At 33.5% G+C, this 22,318-nt stretch overlaps 1 protein-coding gene across 1 annotated transcript in view; it reads left to right on the top strand.

The window, feature by feature from the left end:
• The window catches only part of MMS22L (MMS22-like, DNA repair protein), a 117,724-nt gene that overhangs the window by 13,145 nt on the left and 82,261 nt on the right, over positions 1–22,318 (top strand). The window contains exons 8-12 of the mRNA XM_008571307.1: positions 1,798–1,911; positions 8,952–9,128; positions 15,640–15,702; positions 19,015–19,134; positions 21,371–21,597. Coding sequence (XP_008569529.1) covers positions 1,798–1,911; positions 8,952–9,128; positions 15,640–15,702; positions 19,015–19,134; positions 21,371–21,597 — 701 coding nt within the window. The remainder of the gene's footprint in view (positions 1–1,797; positions 1,912–8,951; positions 9,129–15,639; positions 15,703–19,014; positions 19,135–21,370; positions 21,598–22,318) is intronic.

Genomic DNA, 22,318 nt, shown 5'->3' with positions numbered 1-22,318 from the left:
TCTGTTGATTGTTTCTTGGCCATGTAGATTGTTTCCTTTTTAGTTTGGTGTAATACCATTTGTCTATTTTTGCTTTTGTTGCCGGTCCTTTTGAGCTTATATCCAGAAAATCATTGTTTTCCCCTATGTTTTCTTCTATTAGTTTTACAGTTTCAGATCTTATATTTAAGTCTTTAATCCATTTTAAGTTGGTTTTTGTATATGGTGTGAGATAAGGGTCTAAATTAATTCTTCTGCTTGTTGGTATCCAGTTGCCCCGTTGCCGTTCATTGAAGAGACTCACCATTGTTTGTTTTTGTTACTTTTGTCAAAAATTGTTGGCCATAAATGCGTGGATTTATTTCTGGGCTCTATCTTTTGTTCTATTGGTCTGTGTCTGTTTTTATACCAGTACCATGCTGTTTTGATTTCTAAACTGTAGTATATTTTGAAGTCAGTGTGATGCCTTTGGCTTTATAGTTTTTGCTAAAGATTTCTTTGGCTCTTCGGGGTCTTTCGTAGTTACATATGAATTTTAGGATTGTTTTTTCTATTTCTGTGAAGAATATCATTGAAATTTTGATAGGGATTACATTGAATCTGTAGATTACTTTGGGTAATTGGACATTTAAATAATATTAATTCTAATCTATGAACAAAGGGTATCATTTATGTCTTCAATTTCTTTAATGTTTTATAGTTTTCAGTGTACATGTCTTTTACTTCTTTGGTTAAATTTATTTCTAAGTATTTAATTTTTTTTGTAGCTATTGTGAATGGAATTGTTTTATTGATTTCTTTTTCAGATATAGTTCATTGTTAGTGTGTAGAAATGCTACTGATTTTTGTAGGTTGATTTTGTATCCTACAACTTCAGGATTTTTTAGTCTTTAGGGTTTTCAATATATATAAAATTATGTCATCTAGAAACAGGGAGAATTTAATCTCTTCCTTTTCAATTTGGATGTCTTTTATTTCCTTGTCTTGCCTAATTGTTCTGGCTAGGACATCCAATAATGTCTTACCAGTTATATTTTACTACTATATTAGGTAAGAAATGTGTATGTAACATATGTGAAATATTAAATAAATTATTAATTTCAGAAGTCTAGCTATATTTGCAAATATACTGTACATTCTCTGTATTATCTGCAGCTATTGAGGATATTTTGTTACAAAAATAGCAAATAATTTGGAAATTGCTTGATCTTTATAAATTCCTAATAATTAGATTTATTTCGTGTTATAAAAATTTTTACTCTGATTTACAGTGAATCAAAAATTTTTTTCTTATTCTTTTCCTTAGAAGTCTTTTTTTTTTTTTGCATTAGATGGATTAGATCAAGGTCAGCAAACCGTGGCCCTGAGGCCAAATCTAGCTCACCACCTGTTTTTGTATATAAAGTTTTACAGGAATATAGTAGCCCTGTGCATTTCTCTTAGTTGTTGTCTGTTGCTACTGTTGTACTACAGTAGAAGAGTTGAGTAGTTGAGACAGAGACAGTATTGCCAACAAAATTTAAAATTTTAACTGTCTATCCCTTTATGGAACAAGTTTGCTGACCATTGCATTAGATGATTAAAGCAGAGTTGTTGTTTTTTTATTTTTTAAGTTGAAAATTAATTCTCTACTTTTGGTTTTAGAATGGAAATTTATTTTAAAAATTAATGAAATGACATTTTTTTATAAATAATTTTATGTAGTTGAGAATAAATTTTAAGTTATCAAAATCGTTCTTTATAAATGATTAGGGGCATATGTAGTATGTAAGATTCTGCTGCTCTCTTATAAGTAACTTATTTTGGTTCTTTCTACAGGTTAGGCCTTCTGAAGCATTAATGAGTCAACATTGCCCATGTCCGTGCATTAAAGAATTATGGGTTCTACTCATTCATCTTCTAGACCACAGAAGTAAATGGTCTCTCTCAGAAGTAAGTTGGAAAATTGATGTTTAGTTATTTTACTAACTCTCATATTGAATTTATTCAGTCGTTTTGGCCCAGAAAAATCTTATTAAGTTTCTTCTTTATAATGAGGCAGTAACAAACACCAGAGCATTAACTGAGTACTGAATACCTACTTTGTTTTTAGCCCTAAACTAGTAATTTGAAAAATCTAGGAGAAGTACAAGATTTGACTCTTACTTTCTTAAGTTCTTTCATCTGTCAGGAATTTTTTAGTCTAAAATATTTAATACCTTCTAGTAATCCAGAAAACATTTTAGTTAGGAAATATGGCAGATGTAGAAGATTTGGGGAGAAATGAAACATAGGTTTTAATTACTTAATTTTATGGCATCTCATTTCAAAGCCCTAAGAGGAGAAGCACAAAGGGGGAGATGGGAAATTTTCTTTTACCCCATTTTGAGTCAAGTCTTCAGAATAGAACTTTATATTATTTTAAGTGCTGTAGATTGTTGAAAAAGAAAAATATCCATAGGCAGAAATACGTATGAACAATTCATTGTGAAATGACACTAAGAATGGTTTGTGGTATGTGAAAAAGTCCTTCTGACTTTTCATGGATTTTTGAATATCCCAGTATTCTACAGTTGGGGTTTGAGTGCTGCTAATTTTAATAATAGCCATTTTGCATGTTTACAAGTATTGTATTTAAGTTATTCTCGTAGCAAATAAGTGTAAATTTAATGTATTTTTGCTTATTATTGAGTATGTAGTATTTTTTTCTTCTGGTGTTTTGGTTCGTCAGAAGTATTTTGCCTTTCCACAATGAGATTTAAATGTTACAAAGTCTCAGCATTTTTCCCCTTTGATTATGTGTCAGGTTTTTTAATTTCATTGACATGGTAAGCATCAGTTTTTCCATTTGCTACAAACTCTGTCTTTATTACTTGATTATAACAATTTTGTATTTCTTTAGAATTGTTCTTGTTTTTAAGTTTCAGTCTTGAAGTGTAAACTACATATAGCTAATGTATGCATGTTCATCCTGTTGTCAGTAGCCTTTTTGTAGATTTCAAGCAGAAAAATAGGCACAAGTTAAAATATTAAATTATTAAATTTAAAATAAAAAAAATTTAAAATATTAAAATATTAACTTGTAGAAATTTACATAGTAACATGTATTTTTTTTAACCTAAATGCTGAATTGTGTAAATTTGAACTTTGGCTTTTATGCATCATAGAGGGTACAGGAATAGAAGACAAAGGTCAGAGTTGACCCAAGTTGGTAGCCTGCTAGTACATCAGCTACCCATAAAGCTAGGCACCCAGAAGATAAACTAGAAATTCAACTAAATTTAGAAGGAAAATTGTCTGTCTTTAGCCGTGGTGCTTTGCAGAAGTTTAAAATTGCTTTTGCATTCTTTATTATTGCGATCCAGTCCTCATGCATGTTTACAGCCTAAATTAATATTATTTAAATTTTATTAAAAATTTTAAACCATTTACTTCAAGTTAGCCAGCAATAATGGAAGGATGCCTAAATTCACATCTTCCCATGTAACCTCCCCATAAAATATAGAACAGCAAGAATAAATAAAACTACACAAAAAACATTCTGATAGCATGACTGCATGCTAGGCCTGCTCAAAGGTGTAATTATAAAAGTAAAAATCATCAAAGCTCATACCATAAGCCTTTCTAACAGGTAAGGGCAGTCTGAGAAAACAAAGGATAGAAGAAAGCTAGCAGTAGTCATAAAATTGGTCTGAAATCATTGACAGAATGAAAATACTGAAAAAGTTTTGCTGTAGATCAGAGAACTGACTACAGTAGAAGAACATAAAAATGTATACATGACATGAAGAGGCAGCTTTTGAAGTTAGAGTTTCTGGAGAATAAAAAGGTGAAAAGGGAATAGTAGTATCTTTTGGTTACTGGGTAGTAAAGGGGACAAGAAGCAAAAGCAGAAAATTTAGGGTCTTATTAAACAAAATACCACCACCAACCAAAAACAAAAATCAAAAGACTCATACCCACTCTTCTACCACCACCACCAAAAAAATGGAAATCTGGTAAAGAAATGGAACTATGGTACATTGTCAAAAGACGGTACCCCTGAACTAGGAAGCTTTTAAACTAGTCCAAATCTACAAAATTAAAAGAATGAAATGACATAAGTCTTTATAAAGTTACTGGAAAAAAACCAAAACCAGAATTATGATTTACTTCATTGATGATACTCTCTCCTACAGAAACAACTATAAAGCAGAAGAAAACTGTAAGACAACACAGCAGATTGAGTTAAATATACTCAGACTGCATCTGGGAGTATAAAAAACCACACTGAGGGCCGGCCCGGTGGCGCACTGCTACAGTGCGCCGCTTGGGAAGTGCAGCGGCGCTCCCGCCGAGGGTTCGGATCCCACATACAGACCGGCCGCTCACTGGCTGAGCGAGGTGCGGGGGCAACACCGAGGGTTGCGATCCTGTTGCCGGTCCCGGTCCGGTATGGGCGCGACACTGAGAGTTGCGATCCATTGCCGGTCACAAAAAAAAGAGACAAAAAGGGAAAAAAAAAAAAAACCACACTGAATAAGGTACTCATATGTTAAAAACAAATAAAAAAACGGGGATGGATGAAAAGAGTAAAGAATGCAGGAGAGAAATTGGAGAAAGAAAATCATACCAGAATTGATCAAATTGCCAAATGCCCAAGGGAGAATAGACTTAAATAAAATTCAGTAAGGGACATGGAAGAAAGCTGAAAAACAAGTAAGGAAATAAAAATGAGATAAGAAGTTTAAAGTAGAGTTAAGTGAGAATATGGTTGAAATGGAACATAAGCAAAGATGAAATAACCATACACATAAATAGAATCCCTAAAGAAGAAAACAAAGCAATGGATGTGTCTGATATTCAAAACTGTAATCCAACAAAACTTCCCAAAAATAAAAAAAGACATAAATCTACATACTGAAAGGGCCCCTACTGGATAACTTCAAAGATTAACCCCAAACAATCCATCTCTAGATATTTCATACTGAAACTGTTTGACTTTAGACACAAAACAATCTTCAAGTACTTTAGGCATAATGAATAATATTATTTATATTAAATAAATAAATAATTTACAAGAGCTAAATAACTTTACTGGCAGTAGACTTCTCAAAAACAGCATAGAAGCAAGGCAGCAATGGAACATTTAAAAAGACTCAATGAAAAAATGTGAGCCAAGGATTTTATAACTTTAACTCTAGCAATCCCACTTGTAGGTGTTTACCCTAAATGTATACTCCGCTCAAATTAAAAAATGCATATGCATCAGTTTATTTATTGCAGCATTGTTTGTAATAGCATAATAGTAGAAATCAGCTAGATTCCCACACATAGGAGAGCAGTTGAACAATCAATGTTATATCTGCACATTGGAGTATTATCCTGTATTGGTCTGTGTTCTCCAGAGAAGTGGAACCAATAGGATAGATAGATAGTGTATAAAGAGATTTATTATAAGAAATTGGTTCACTCAGCCCCAGAGCAGGGGGCTGAGAATTCCTAGGATCTGCAGTTGGCTAACTGGAGACACAGGAGAGCTGATGGTATAATTCCAGTGTGAGTCCAAAGGCGAGAGAAGCAGCAAAGCTGATGGTGTAAGTTTCAGTGGGAGTCCAAGTCTGAAGGCATGAATAGACCAACGTCCCAGCTTGAAAACAGTCAAACAGAGAGAGTCTTCCTCTACCTTCAGAAGGTCCTTTTTGTTCTATTTAGACCTCTAGTTGATTGCTTGGCATGTACTTACACTAAGGAGGACAATCTACTTTTCTCAGTCTACCAATTCAAATGTTAATTTCATCCAGAAACACCTGCTTAGACACACCCCAAGTATTATTTAACCAAATATCTGGGTACCCTGTGGTCCAGTCAAGTTGACACCTAAGATTAACTAATACATATGCAGTTGTACAATAGAATGAGGAAGGTAACTGATATGATTTTCAGGAATGTAATATTAAACAAATAAGTAAAATGCAAAAGGATATTTATGGGATGTTACCTTTTGTGTAAGAAAGTAAAGAAAATAGGAAATATACATATATATATATGTTCAGTTATGCACAAATATTGGAAAAACAAAAAAACATTGAGATTGGTGAGTAGAAATGGAGAGTGATGGGTGAAAATCGAGTGGAAGGATTTAAATGTAGCTTTTCGTGTAGTTCTGACTTGTAGAATCATGTTTATGTTTCACATGCTCCAAAAATGAATCAACACTAATGCGGGGTGCACTCAGTGGAATGTAAAGATAAACAATTGAACCTAACTGTATTTCAAGTGAATAACACTCTTTAAGGGGCTTGGGAGTACTAATCTAGGTAACTTTGGAATGTACTATTTAGGTTATGTATTCCAAGGCTAAAAACAAAAGAATTGTAAAAAAAAAAAAACATAAATATTAGGCTCTTTTTAGCAGGTTTGTTCCCTGTAGTGTTATGTGCACATTTGCAATTTTAAATGTACTTTATTTGTCTTCTAGGACTGAGCGAATTAATAAGTATATTGTTGGTAATCAGAGCCAGGTTTGTCACTGTTGGAAAGTTGAATTACAAATATGGGAAAAAGGGAAACTAGCATGAATCATAATGTGTTGGATTAGAATGTGAGCTATCAGGGTGAAATATATATATATTTTAATACATAGAGCGAGGTATAGATGTAGGTGTGTGTGTGTGCATTCATACATTTCCTCCCTTTCTTATTGGGTGGGCCTAGAAGCAATGATATCTGTGTAAGAATGGGCAAATTGCAGCTGTATTTTTGTTTCAAAATAACCATTCTCCAGTGAAAGAAAACGAGGCTCCTTGGATGAATGATTGATTCCAGGCTTGGGAATGGAAAGTAAATATGAGCTTGGAATATCTTGTACCAGAAACTAAAGAAGTGCTAAAAAAAAAATGGTGAGGGCTTGTTAAAAGGACACAAGAGCCAGTCTGAAGGTCTTCCATAGGCTACACTTGGGAGATTTGAGCTACAAAATAAATGATAGAAAAGGATCGTAAGCTATAAAATAAGAATCATGAATCTATAGTGATATAAATAAATGGATAAATGGGGAGAAGGGAAGCTTTTCCTAATAAGTGTAGAAATCATGGTGGAATTACAAAATCACTATTTGACAACTCCCATAGTAATTGTTTCAGGCAAGAATCATCAGTGGATGTTACCAACAATAACAACAAAAAAAAGTGGTGGATAAAAATATGATGAAAAAGAGGTTATTTACATAGTTTGATAACTATCTCCACACAATATTTACCAGTTACAAAGAGGAAAATAGTAACTTTATAGTGCAGAAAACCTGGCAGATATCACCTTAACCAAGTACTCAAAGTTAACCAGTCAAAGGACAAATTGAGATCGTTTAACCCCAATATGGTGCACTGAAAGAAAAAAAAATGCTTCTGTGGTTTTTCCTGCCAAAAGTCCATAGGGTCAGACTAATGTTGAAGAAATATCAGTCAAATCAATAACTGGCCTATTCTTTTCAAAATATCAAGGTTGTGAGTTGTAAAAATTTGAGGAAGTGTTATATAATAAAGGAAGCTGAAGGGACATGGTAGCTAAATGCAGTTTATGATTGCCGTGTAATGGAATTTTCAGTAAAGTCTGTTATGTACAGTATAGCACAGAGAGACACAGATAGAAAATATGAAAGAGTCATTAAGAGACATGGAGAATAGGGAGGATGTCTGATATTCTTCTAATTGTAGTTCCAAAGGAGAGTAAGTAGAACAGAGAAAATATTTCAGGAAAAATGAAAGTTTTCCAATGTTAATGAAAGCTAATCCCTTCGTAGTAAATCCCAAAAAAGTAAAAGGAAGGAAATAAAAATAACAAAAATTTATGAAAGTGAAAACAAAGAGGTTTAAAATGGACAAAAGTTGGGTCTTCTAAGTGATAACTAAAATAGGCCGATCTTTCTTGGGATAATTACAAAAACAGTCAATACTAGAAATAAAAAAGGAACATGACTTTAGATTCTGCATGCATTAGGAAGGTAAGTGATGTTGCCAACAATTTTACACCTAATAACTTGAACATTTACACGAAACACCTAGAAAAAAATACCTAGAAAAAAAAACTTACTAAAACTAACTACAACAGTAGACTAGATAAATGATTTATTGTATAGTCACATATTGGAATACAGTTATTTGTCACATAGTGATGTTTCAGTCAAAGACAGACGACATATAAGACAGTGGTCCCATAAGATTATAATGGCTCTACGGGTGTGTAGTAGGCTATACTATCTAGGTTTCTGTACGTACACTCTATGATGTTTGCATAACAACAGAAATCACTTAATGATGTATTTCTCAGAAATTATTCCCATCGTGGGCTGGCCCGGTGGCGCACTGGAGAGTGCGCCGCTTGGGAGTGCAGCGGCGCTCCCGCCGAGGGTTCGGATCCCATGTGGAGACCAGTTCCTGCTCACTGGCTGAGCGCAGTGCGGGCGCAACACCGAGGGTTGCGATCCCGTTACTGGTCAGTAAAAAAGACAAAAAGAAAAAAAAAAAAAGAAATTATTCCCATCGTTAAGTATTGCATGACTGTATTCCAGTGAACTATGGCTATACCCATTAATATGGATGAACTCAGAAACGTAATGTTGAACAGAAGAAGCAAGTTACTAAGAATGGAAAACAAGCCATATAAGAATGCAAACATGCATTTAAAAAAGTAAACAGGTGAAGCTAGTTTGTGATATAGACTTAGAAACCTGTGTGGCAAAACTTACAAAAGCAAAGGAATGATTTATCATGAATGTCAGCATAATTGTTACCCCTGAATGGAAGAAGAAGTGATTGTGGGGACATGTAACTTTTTTCTAAAGTACTAGTCATGTTCTAATTCTTAGCCTGAGTATTTTTATTATTCTTTAAGTTTTGTATATGTGTTTTACGTTATCTTTTGTATGTGTATTTAATTATAAAAATAGAGAAAACCCCCCAAATCAAAGGTTATTAGAACAGTTTGACTGAATCATATTGCCTCTGTTTCTATAGTCATTTTGGAACTGGTTAAATAAACTACTTAAAATACTCTTTGAAAAATCAAGTGACGGAAGAAGACCTTCTGTGCCTGTAATACAGTCCAGGGATCCATTAGGTTTTAGTTGGTGGATTATTACTCATGTAGCATCATTTTACCAGTTTGATCGCCATGGAGTACCAGATGAAAAGGTAAGATCTTATTTTTTAAACTTTCAATACATTTTTTTAGGCAAATTAGAACAAGAAAAAGTCAGATCATAATCCCACAAATTCTTTTTATCTATGTATGGTGTTTCTTTAAACCTCTGTATACCTTTCTATAAACCTGCAAAATTATAAAGTTTATGTTTTTATTGTTCAATTAAAGAAAAGTGACTTGTAGAAGACTTAGAATCTAGTCCTAGCTCTAAATAATTGTGTGACCTTGAATAAATTACTTAAATCTTTCTGGTCCTCTCTTTCCTCATCCAAAAATCATGGGATTGGATTGTTCCAAAGGTTTCTTCTAGTTCTAAAATCTGTAAGATTGGCAAAGAGAAAGAATATGCCTCCAGAAATAAATTACTTGGTTTTGTGAATAATTTAATTAAAGTATTTCTTCAGAATAACCCTTCTTTAGAGAAGCTTTTCACAAAGATAATTTAATCTATTAAACAACCATGAAGTTTGCTTCAAATAGGAAGACAGATTTTTAACTAGTATGTTAATTTCTAGTTAGAAACATTTTTTTACAGTGTCACTTACAAAAACCTTATGAATAAAACCAGCTGGTAGATGTATTTATTTGAAGCCCTATTTGTATATAATTTCTTCCACATTCAGAAGTGAATAGTATTATCAGATTATATTAGTTCATCAGTTCCATAAAATAAACATCTGGAATCTTGAAGCCAATGTGTCTTTATTTTCAAAGTTGATCTTTTTTATGGGAGTGGTTCCTAAACCTGGCTGATCATCAGAACTACCTGTGGGTTTTTAGAAACTCAGATTTCTAGGTCTCAACTCTGAAGATCCTGATTTGGAGTTTGGGAATCTTTCATTTTAAAAAATTCATTGGTTCTCATCCTCCACAAGGTAGGGGAACCATTGCTTTATGAAACTTGTTCTTTGATGGGCTTAACAGATTTTCCTCTTTAGAGTATTGGACAGACTGAGAAATCATACATGGAATCTGAGGATTGTTAGAATTGACATAATATCATTGAGATGGAAAGGGCCTCAAGAAGTCCTCTAAATGATCCCCCTAATAACAAAAGGCCCTTTAGGAAATACCAAGATAAATTAAAATAATAAGTGAGAAAATACTCTGAGAAATTCACACATAGCTAACTCAGTATCCGTGTATTTAAGTACTCTGCTAATTTATTGATAGACATCAACAGAATGAACTTCTCACAGAGAAAAAATGTGTCCTTTGTTTCTACCCATGAGTGTTTACTGTGCTAATGCAGTGTAAATACTCAATAAGTTTTAGCAATTGCTATTATTACTATAAAAGCCTTTTATTAAATATTTTTGTGAAGTTTATATGGTAATGTTTCACATTTTTTAATTATTAGAATATTAGGAACACTAAAAATTTACCTTTAATTTTAAGGTCTTAACATAACATTATTTATATCTCTTCCCTTTTAACCTTAATTCCTCCAAGTATGTATTTTTCATTTTAATCCATGTTTATAAATATGATAATTAGTTAAGCACTTTTGAGTCCCTATTGTATGTTATCATAATAATAGGTGCTAATGAGAGGATACAAGGAAACAGATTATACTGCTCCTTACTTCAAGGAGTGTGCTTTTAGGTTATTAATGCTTGTTGGAACTGCATTAACACTTATTTGACTGAGTGGTATATTTCAATAGAGGGTGATAATGACACCCAGATATTCCTAGTGTGGTAGGTAATCTACCCACATTAATATATATAATTACTATTACTATTGTAATGTTGAATTGTACTGGTATAACCACCCATGGTTGCATTGCTGAAATCACTCCTCGGTGTCATACAGAGAACTCCAGAGGAAATTATTGCTTTAATTTAGCACTGAATGAAAATAATAAATGAATCTTTTAGTATTTGCCAGCAGTTCCTATGTGATTTGCTTTTGCTAAGATACTTTTATTTTTAAAAATTTTAATTTTTTAGGTTATGTAGAAGGTTTTAAAAGGAAAGAGCCATGATATTTGAAAAAGAACCTTTCATATGATAAAAATAATATGGATGTATACTATATATGTGTATATGTACATGTAAAATAAACCTTACCTTTATATATGAATCCTCAAAGAGTTTCAGGTATTTCTGGATTTCTTAAAGACTCAAAGAAAAACTCAAGCTCTCCAGTTAATTGTTCTCATTAGGGGTTAAATGCATATTGCATTTGCAACATATTTAATATTTCATAGTGACTTTCATTTTTAATCTCAGTGAAGTGTAATAATGTAGGTGAGAGAGTAATATTAATCCATTTTATAGGTGAAGAAATTGTGGAAGTACACAATGGTTAAAGGTAACCCTATTTTATCACTTAAGTAAAGTTGATATTAAAGTTCTTCTAAGGATTGCCTCTTATGAATAGGTCTTTGTTAGGGTAACTATGTATTCCAGTTTGCCAGGGACAGTGCCAGTTTATAGCATATTATCCACTCACTCCATCTGGTTAATTTTCCCTTTTGCTCTCAAATGTGTCTCTCTCAGTTTGGTTGACAAATCAGATAGTCATTCTAACCTGTGAACTTAAAGGTATATAGGCTCATTCTTTCAGATAGATTACATAGGATGTTAATTTGGGTCTGAGATATATTTAGATCCGAATTCTGAAAATTGTCTAAATTCTTTTTTCTCTCCTTAAGATATATTAGTATAACCAACTACAATAGAGAAAGTGGTTGTCCAGTAAGCATGCTGTATTCTACTAAAGAGTAATCATGAGAGATGATATCAAGTAATAGTGGTTAGTTGTATGTTCTTCACCAGAGAAATATCTCTAGTCTTGTGACAATATGGAGATGTTTCAGTTTTTAAATGTCAGCTGCTTTGCCTGAGGGTTAATGTGAAATCTTTGCATTTTTAAACAGGATTCAGATATGGTTAATTATTTTTTATTTTAGAAGTTTCTTTAACTTGGAATATTGCTAATATGGATTTAAATCACAGAAGTAGACAATTTCTTAGTGTGGGACTATAAGAAAAATTTGTTATCTGAGTTCTCATATTAGAAGCTTTAGATTTTCATACATTTCTGTTTAATCCTTTTCTCTTAACCTAGATGAGAGTGTATTATCCTCTCACAATCTCAGTCATCTATTTTATTTATTTTATTGTATTTTATTTATTTATTTTTTCTTTTTGGCTGCTAGCCAGGACAGGGATCCGAAACCTTGACCTTGGTGTTATAACACTGCCTGTACTCTAACCAACTGAGCTGAACAGCCAGCCCCCCATTCATCTGTTTTAAAACCATGTACAGATTAAAGATAAAAATCATTTTGGGGCATTGCAGGGGTCTGTTTTAACAGTGCTTTCCCTGCCCAGAACATAGTGCAATCATTCAAGATAGCTGATGCTTGTCTTTGAAACATCTGAAATGGCAACCATTTAAAAGGTGTAAAATGTAGCCTTAAAATGAGATGCTCCAGGCTATGTAGTCTGCTGGAAGTGGAAGGTGGGGGATCTATTTTGTATGTTTCATGGACATACCACCTATACTAAAGCTTAAATGGGTGTCATAGTTTTAATGGTTGGATAAGAAATATAAAGCATAACCCCAAATTGATGATGACCTTCCTCCTTTCTATCAGTGGAATTAACTTGGTGTGTAGCAAAGAGGTTACAATGGTGTAACTTGGTATGTAGAAAAAAATGCTGTAGCAGCCCAAAGTTGAATTTTCTCGTGGAAGAAAAATCTGTCTCTGATGTATATTCTCTTACTCACGTTTAATTTGGGTGTGGTAGAATTGCTGTTCTTTCCTTTGAATTATAATTTATTTATGTTTTAGATTATAACCACAATACTGATCTATATAGTTGAAATTCTTTGGGTAAGAATTACACTACTTCTCTATAATTCTTGTGAACTCAAATACTTTGATAGAATAGAACAATTGAAATATACTTACTGACCAGTTGTAAAGCTAAAACTTAAATTATATCAACCTGTCATGTTCCTGCTTACTTGGCACTCACTAGTGGTGATACTTCCTTAATGAAGAATGATATAAAAATGATTTGCTGAAATTTGAGGAAGGCTTGCTAGGGGAAAAAAAAAATGGTATAGAAGGAACACTGGCTTTGGAGCCAGACCAACTTGGATTTGAATCCATTCTCTGACTTGTACATATATGAGCTTTCTGAGACTTAATTGTGTTTTCTGTGAAATGGGAAGAGTTTTTTTTGAGGAAGTAACACGTAAAGAGCCTAACACATATAATATTGGTAAAATAAAATGGTCTTTTTAAGGGAGTTTTAGGGCCGACTACCAATTTTCAGGGCACAGTCCTTTAAACTACCCTCACTTCTGACACCAGTTCAGCTCAGGGTGGGGGGTCCCAACAGTCCCCTCAGTTTTGATAGTTTGCTAAGACTCACAGAACTCACTGAAAGCTATTATCCTCATGGTTATGGTTTATCACAGGGAAAGGTATAGATTAAAATTAGCCAAGGGAAGAAGTACATAGGGCAGAGTTCAGGAGAAGGACCAAATGTGGAGCTTCTGTTTGTCCTCTACCCACGGAGTCAGGACACATTAGTCTCTGACATCAATGTGTGACAGCATGCAGGAAATATTGCTAATCAGTGATGTTTAGACCTAAGCCTCGGTCTGATCTGTTGATTGTCCATGTGGTTGATCTCAGTCTCCATGTCAACTGATCCAAATTCCCCAGTGTAAGTCACATTGTTGGTCTTTTAGGCATAACCAGGCCCTACCCTAAGACTCAATCACATTGTTAAGCTGCCGGTATGAACATAGCCCACCAAGCAAAGATGCTCTTATCAGGCAAAACATTCCAAAGGCCCAGAGATTATCTTTCAGAAGCTGAGGGCACAGCCTAGACCTTCTCTTTTGGCAGGGCCAAATTCTTTAGTGCACATCTCTTGATAAATGTTTTTTGCATTTATTTCATTTATATAAATATTTCAAAAAGTCAGTAGATTTTTTGCTAAAAATAACCAAACCATTGTATTAGTAGCTTATTACTGTGTAACAAAAATTCAGCAGCTTAAAACAACAAACATTTACTATCTCACATTCTCTGTTTCTGAGAGTGAGGCATTCAGGAGCAATTTAGCTGGGTATCTCTGGCTCAGGGTTTCTCAAGAGGTTTGTAGTCAAGCTGTCAGCCAGAGCTTCAGTCTCTGAAGACTTAACTGGGACTGGAGGATTCACTTCCAATCTTACTTATGTGGGCAGAACACTTCATTTACTCATCATATGGGCCTCTTCAGGGCTGTTCACATTATGGCTTTTCCTAAACCAAGTCAACAAGAGAATGTCATCAAGATGGGAGGTTCAGTGTCTTTTAACCTGTCTTGGAACATGCTATCACTCGTGTTGGTACTGGTAGTCTATTGGTGACAGACCAATCCTAGCACAGTGTGGGAGGGGATTACATAAAGCAGGGAGAGCAGGAGGCAGGGGTCATTGGGGGCTACCATAGAGGCTAGCTACCATAGTCACTAAGCATGTTTATTTAGTAAATATATAGTTATTTAGTGATTTAGTGTAGTTAACATTTTACATGTACATTGTCTAGCCATTTAAGATCACAAATAGTGAACATACCTTAAATATTGGTAATTTGGGTTCATCCTTATGAACAGAACATCATATTTATTATAATAGGGATGGTAGAGTAAGATGAGGGGTTTTGCCTTTATTCTTTAAAGCCTCTTGCATTGCTTTTTGAGGTTTTAAGATTACTTTTCACACATTTTTAAGCCCTGATTAGAAACTAGTCATTACTTCCTCTTGGAAATGCTTTCGTTGCCTCTGGTTTTGACCAGTATCCATATATCCAAACTTTTACAAACTGGGTATCCTGTGAGAACATCCTCCAAGCTTTCCTGTTGAAAAAGTGGAATTGTTTTCAGTACCTAGACTTTTTGAAAGTCTTTTTTAGCTTTATTCCTTATCATGGAGAATATTCCAGATAGTTGAGGTTGCCCGATAGGTGACCATGGGCTAAATGAGGTAGCAGTGTGAAGTTTTTATTTATTTTCTGTGTAACATTTTTAGTTACTCTGTTTACTACCGTAGACTGTCTCAGGGCTATTATGCATAAAATGGGAAAAAAAAAAAAAAAAAAGTAGTGAATAGGGGGGTTAACTAGGAAAGAATATTCAGCATTAAAAAACTCCAAAAAAATCCATATAGATATATAAAGTGTTTTTTTCTGTTAGATTATATCTGACAGCTGAAATTAAATATTTGTTAAAATATTTATAATCTTATAGAAGCATCACTGTTTATAAAACAACCCCTGATAGAGTTTATAATGGATTGGAATAGTTGTAAATTTTTTTCTACCAAGTCTGTCAACTAACTCTTTGCCAAAGTAATATTAGAAATCCCAAAACTTGCAGTGATGTGTGATAGAAAAAGTGTACTTCAGACTAATTTGCTGTATCGTAATTTTAAGTATATATATAACCAATGACAATAATTTTTATGTAACAATATTTTCTCACTTTTCAGAAACAAATGGTATCAAATTGGAACTTTGTAGAAGAACTGCTGAAAAAGTCTGTCAGTGTTCAGGTATGCACTTGAGATAATTTGTGAATTTTGCTAAATTTTTATGTTGTGAATTTTGTTTATAAAAACCAATCAGACTGTTAAAGTGATTTAAATAACAAATGATTTACTTATTAAAAACCTGAGATGGAATCATTCCTTGAAGAGTCAACTCACAGTAGTTCCTATTTGTCACTGACTATCCTTAAAAGATTTTTAACACTGAGTTGTCAGTTAAAGGACAAAGATAATTATCTAGCTGGTGACTTTGACAAAATGTATTCAAAATAAGTGGTAGATGCTTCAGAGCTATAAGCCATTTCTTGACTGTATGATACCAAACTAGGAGACACAATGAGGGAGATAGTCAGTGGCATTGGAAATTCAGCTGTATCTTCATCACAGCAGGAAGGTGACTTGCCTTGCTGAGCAATTTGTCTTACAGGCTTGAGTCACATTCTAACTGATAAGGTCCTAGTTTCTGAGCACTCATTTCATACCTTATCATTTTTCTTTCTGCAGAGCTGTTGATGTAGTGCTTCATGGCCCAGAGGTCAGACTTGACCTCCTTTTAAAATAGTTTTAAATATGCTGTTCATCACATCTTTAAACATGTTGTATTGTAGCTCTGTAAAGTTTTGTAAATATGTTTATGTAATAGTTTATGGAAAATTATACTAAAGAATATTTTTTAATTTAAGAAGTAAATTACTTTTCTGTTAAGAAATGTAGATTGTTGAAAACTTGAAGTGGAATAGTTAAGTGCTTTAAAAACAGTTTTTTAGAAGTAATCCTATTTAATATTTGTGAATGCTAATTGTAAATATTTGTTCTGTCTTTAGAACAGGATTATTATTTTTATATGAAAAGGGAGGTTTTTAATTTTATGCTACCTACTTTTTAAAAGCCCCATTACTTTCTGAGATCGCAGAAATAATTTTATAGTTTTATAAAGGACATGGAAGGGCATTAAAAAAAAGCCTACTTTCAAAAAAAAATTTTATTTTGATTTGTCAATACACTTTAATTTGGAGAGTCCAAAGATAGAAACAACTTAGAATGTGATTAGATCTGAATAATGTGGAACAATAATCTTCTAATTATTATTAAAAATTATAGTGTTACTTGAGCAGAAGGATCTTGACTGGAATATTGAAGTCCAACTCTATCCAATCATAAAAATAAATTCAATCAGGTGAATTTTACTAACCGATTTTTAGCTTGCAAATAAATATTATTCTTCTAATGGTTTCTGATAGGTTAGTTATACATAAAGAAATGAACCAGATGTTAAATTATATATATAATAACCAGTTATTAATTGCCATTTGTGTGTAATAACTAAGCTAAAAGAGTATTTTCATTATTAGTTTAATAAAAGAGTTAACTTATGGAATATGCCCAAATTTAATATGCCTAAATTTGCTTTTTCAAAATAAAGATACAAAGACATTTTTTAGAAAAATGACTAAAGCACAGATCAGGAGCAGGCATATTCATTAAGTGGAATTTAATGGAATATTCATTACATAACATATTCTCACATGCACACACACACACGCAACCTAAGATGAGACACCCGAAGAGTCCATAAGGACTTCTGTAAAATGCAGGAGTTGAGTAGCACAGCCTCTGGGATTGAGCTAAGCAGTTTTGAGCCTGTATGGGAAAGAGGCCCATAGGCCTTCTGGCTTATTAAAAAATCTTTAGTCAGAGGGCGTGCATTTGTTTTATTTTTGTCCTTTTTTAAGACCGGCTGCACCGCGCTCAGCCAGTGAGTGCTGTGAGCGCATCGGTCATCCCTATATAGGATCCGAACCCGCGGCGGGAGCGCTACTGCGCTCCGGCTCGGCCCAGAGGGCGTGCATTTGGATGTCTTTAATTAAACATCTGTGTTTAGGGAGGATTTGAGCTTAAAACATTTCAATTTTTTGGCTGGTTAAGAAACAATTCTATGAACCTCTTGCATTCATTATTTGATCATCAAAGGGGTTAGCATTTGCCCTAAAAAAGTACATCTCTCCTGCAGATAACAAAAGGATAGCTATCTGTGCAAGCACTGTACTTCACACTTAATGTACAGTTTTTCACTTAATGCTTATGACAGTCTTGTGTAGTGATAATATTGTTGTTTCCATTTTATGCCTTAAGAGACTGAGGCCCAGAAGGGTTGAAGAACTTGTCCAGGTTCACATAGCCAGCTAGGAAATGGCCGAGCTGGGATTTGAATCTTCATATATGTTTGACTCCACTATGTGATACCCCAAAGCATTTAACTTTGTAGGATTCTTAATAAAACTATTTTTCTTTATTATTTCTATTTCTAACACTTCTTTGCTATTATGTGTTTCACTAGTCATGCATTTTGGTTTCTAGATCTGTTTTGGTCACACTTGGGGAAAGCATCTCCATTTTCTGTAGTGTTTTTGTTTTTATTTTTCCCCTCTCCAATAAGTGTGCAATGGGAAAATATAAAATAAGAAAAAATTAGTATACTGAAGTATTCTTAGATATTCCTCCCAACCTTATTTCAGCTCTGTTTTTTATAATGAATTTCAGCTAAGATGTCTGCTGCCTCCCTACTCCTGATTATTGTGTATTCTCACTTTAGCTATCTGTATTTGAAGATGGACAAGTTCTTTCTGTCCTTAATTCAACTGATGCACAAACACACTTTTTAAAGGGAATTTTTAAGAAAAAAAATGAAGGGAAAATTGTTCAAAGCAAAGCAATAGTTGAATATACAAAGTATGAAAATGTGAAATATATAACAAATGCTATCTGTAATTGACTATAGGCTAAAAAGACATGTATTTTCTAAGTCAGGCTCAGCTGACTGATTATCTGTCCTGGAGGAAGTATGGAGAATCATATTTTCTAAGCCATTTCTTTTCATTTTAATTTGCACCCACTACGAGGAAAGTGAGGGGAAATTTATTTCCTTTCCTTAAAAAAAACCAAAAAACTCCCAGGATACTATATTTCATTTCTTTTTGATTGGCTATAGTGCAAAGAGCATGGGCTCTGGACTCACAAAGATTTTGATTTTTAATTCAAATTTTGGTCTGGTCACGAAGAGTAGTCTTGATCAAATTAGTGTCCACTACATGTTCATTTCTTTTCTCCCCTATTTTTGGAAGGTGGCATAGAATAGGGAATCAAGTTTTTAGAAGGATGTCAACTTAAACTTTCTAGTTCTGAAGATGAGAATGGGTATGATTTGGTGATACATATTCATGCTCTTTTTAACCACAGATTATTTAGTGTAATATTAATTGATAATATTCGTGTTGCCAGAGCTCATTTACTCCCTCATAACTTCAGTTTATTTTTTAGGATGGTATACTGGAAGAACAGTTACGAATGTATCTTCATTGTTGCTTAACACTTTGTGATTTCTGGGAGCCAAATATTACAATTGTCACCATTCTATGGGAATATTACAGTAAGAACCTGGTGAGTAAGTAGAATATAGATTTGCTTCAAGAATTTAAGAATTTGTACATTATTTGAGAAATGTTTTTATGATTTAATTGTGAATAGCTACAGATATTTTTTAAAAGTTGATTTTTGTTCATAGTACATTGGAGTGGCTCAAGAATAGTTTTATCTTTAACAAACATTGTTTGTAGTGCTTTGGCATAAGAGAGCCAGTATTTGGTGTCCCTTTTCTCTTGAGGGTGAGTGTAAACAAAGTAGCCAAAAGATCTTTTAACAGAAAGATATTTTTTAAAAGTCTCATTTATAAATGTTTTCTAATAATTATTAATTGCTTGTGACATATTGACTATGTACAGCTTTTCTGATTATTCAGTCTTGGCACTTGAGTAGCTTATAGGCTAGTGAACAGGTACATATATATTGTGGTGGGAAAAGTTACAATACTGTGGAATGCCAGAGGAGGGAATATCTAACCCAGTGTACGAATTTGTGGAAGACTTTATGAAGTCATAATTTTTTAACTTGGCCTTGGGATTGAGTAGAAGTTTCCAAGTACAGAAGAAAAAGAACATCCAGGCAGAAGAAACAGTATGGACAAGTGCAGGAGATCTGAAAAAGCACTGTCTATTTCTTCTGTGTTAATACTTCCGACTGACAGGCCTGGGATGACTGTGGAGACAGAAAGGAGATAAGGAGAAGAGAAAGTAGTCTGGGGCTAGACTGTGAAGGACTGAGAATAATTTGCTGTTGAGTTCTGGTTTATTCAGGAGAGATTAGACAGCAAGGATGTGACTTAGGTATGTGTTTGAGAAAGTTTTTTTCTGAAAGTATGTAAATTAATTGGAGACAGATGAGTTAATTGCCCATTGTAGTTGTATGAGCAGATAATACTGTTGCTGAGAACTAAAACAGGAGCAGTGGATCTAGAAAGGAAAGGATGAATTTGGAGGAAAAAAATTTTAAAGGTAGATTTAAAAGATTTAGTTACTTGTGTGTGGAAAGAAGAGGAGGTTTGGGATGTTTGAGTTTTGGGGTAAACAGTAAACCCCTCAAATGATATAAAATGGTAATGGAAGATTTATAAATAAATAAGTTTGGATTTGAGTATAATGGAGCTTACTGAAAATGAGAAAAATACCTTTCTTTGAAACATAATGTTAGGTTGGAGAAACGACCAATTCTAGTCCTCAGGCAGAATGTGTACAAGATGGGTCTCTGGAGTATCTTGGCATTCTGGAAAGCAGGGAAGTATTCAAGTAAGCTAGAATCATGTCAAAAGGACACAGAAGCCAACTTGAAGGAATTCCTGTTGCCCAAAGAATGGGAAAATTTGAGCATAAGAAAAAATAAATTTAAACATAGCAAATATGTTTAATTTCCTTAGTTTATAATACTTTTTAAAAAGTTTTCTGAAAAAAAAAGCCTCATTATTCTGAAAACTGTAAGTAAAGGAAAATACGAACTATATTTTAGAGTAATCAAATTTCTGATAACCCAACTGAGAAGAAATGATAGAATTAGAAAGTCACCACTTCGTACATCTAATGAAATAGAACTTCTGGGCTGTGATCATCAATGGCTGCTAAAACCTCTAACAAAAAGGCTGGTGGGGATCACTGAAATGGATGGATCAGGCTGACAACGTGACCAATCTTAACATCACAAAAAGTCATAACTTATATACCTCTTTACTAAATGCAATGGGAAGTAGTACTGCCAATGAAAGAATCTTGCCCCAAAACTCAACGTGAATCTGATCAAGGCTCTAAATACAGCCACCAATATACAGAAAAGATAGGGGATAAAAAAAAATATGTTAAGTGACACTAGGGAATGCAACCAGCTAAATCCAGAACTTAGGAAATTCTACACAACAAATGACCTGATATAAAAAATAAATGGTATTACAAAAACATTGGGAAACCTGTAAGAGCTTTAAGGGACATATCAACCAAAGGCAATCTGTGTGCCTTGTTTGCATCCTAATTTGGGCAAACCAACTGTTAAAAACATATTTTGAGGACAATCCAAAATTTGAACACCACTTGATGTTCTGTGCTTTTATGGAATTGTTGTTTTGGTAGACATGATAATGGTTATGTAATTTTTGTGAGTAAAACTAATCAAATTTATAATGTACTAATAGGAATGTGCAGCTTTCTATTTTATTTACTAAGAGATTTCTATTTTATTTACAATACTTGTTTTCTGTTTTTTCTTTTTCTTTTTCTTTTTTTTTTTTTGCCTTTAGAATAGTTCCTTCAGTATTTCTTGGCTTCCTTTGAAAGGCCTTGTTAATATCATTAAGTCACCCTTGTCTATGATTGAAATGGTGAAGACATGCTGTTGCGACAAACAAGACCATGACCTATATAAATCCAGTAGTAGTTATACCATTTTCCTTTGCATTTTGGCAAAAGTTGTTAAAAAGGCAATGAAGAATAATGGCCCTCATCCTTGGAAACAAGTCAAAGGAAGGTGTGTGCAGTATCTTTCTATGTCATGAATGTTCACTGATATTTTTGGAGAAGTGTAACTACTTATATTTTTTAAAATTAACTTGTGGTTAGTGTCTTTGTAGTTTACACATTTCAAATGTGTTCTTTAACATAGGTCAGCAAAATATAAAGCTTTTTGATCCTACCAATTTTTATCATAGTGAGAAATAAACCTAATATCCATAACTTGTAGAGGATTTGTTTCTTATTTATTTTATGAATGCTGAAGATTGAAATTTCATAAATTATGTGCAGAGATATTGGGGAATTGTTAGGTTTTCTTTTTTTTTGCCAAAATTAATTGTAATGATGTAATCTGTTGCATGCATTTTATTAAAAGTGATAAAATCTCCAAATTGTACATTGGCAGGCAATAGGTTCAATGTATAAAACTTTTGTGTTCTTTGAACCCAGCAGTTCACAAGTGTTGTTTTCCTGAATTAGAACTGACCAGAGTATAGTAGAACCAGACAACTCTCATCAGTTAACTCCAGTGTTCACATTTAGGGAGTATGCCCAGTTAACATTTCTGGTGCAGTAAAGTAAACTTTTAAACTTTTGGTCACATTAGTCTATTCTCTCTCTCTCTTTTTTTTTTTTTTTTTTTTTTGAGAGCTTTGCTTTTTTAATAGATACAATTTTTAATTGCCTTCCCTTGTTCTACTTCCTTTGCCTGTTAGCCCTGTTTTAAGCCCTCTTTG

The sequence above is a fragment of the Galeopterus variegatus genome, unplaced genomic scaffold, assembly GCF_000696425.1.
Source record: "Galeopterus variegatus unplaced genomic scaffold, G_variegatus-3.0.2 Scaffold678, whole genome shotgun sequence".
NCBI classification, from domain to species: domain Eukaryota; kingdom Metazoa; phylum Chordata; class Mammalia; order Dermoptera; family Cynocephalidae; genus Galeopterus; species Galeopterus variegatus.
The sequence above is the reverse complement of the archived record's forward strand: the minus strand, read 5'-3'. Positions and strand labels throughout refer to the sequence as shown.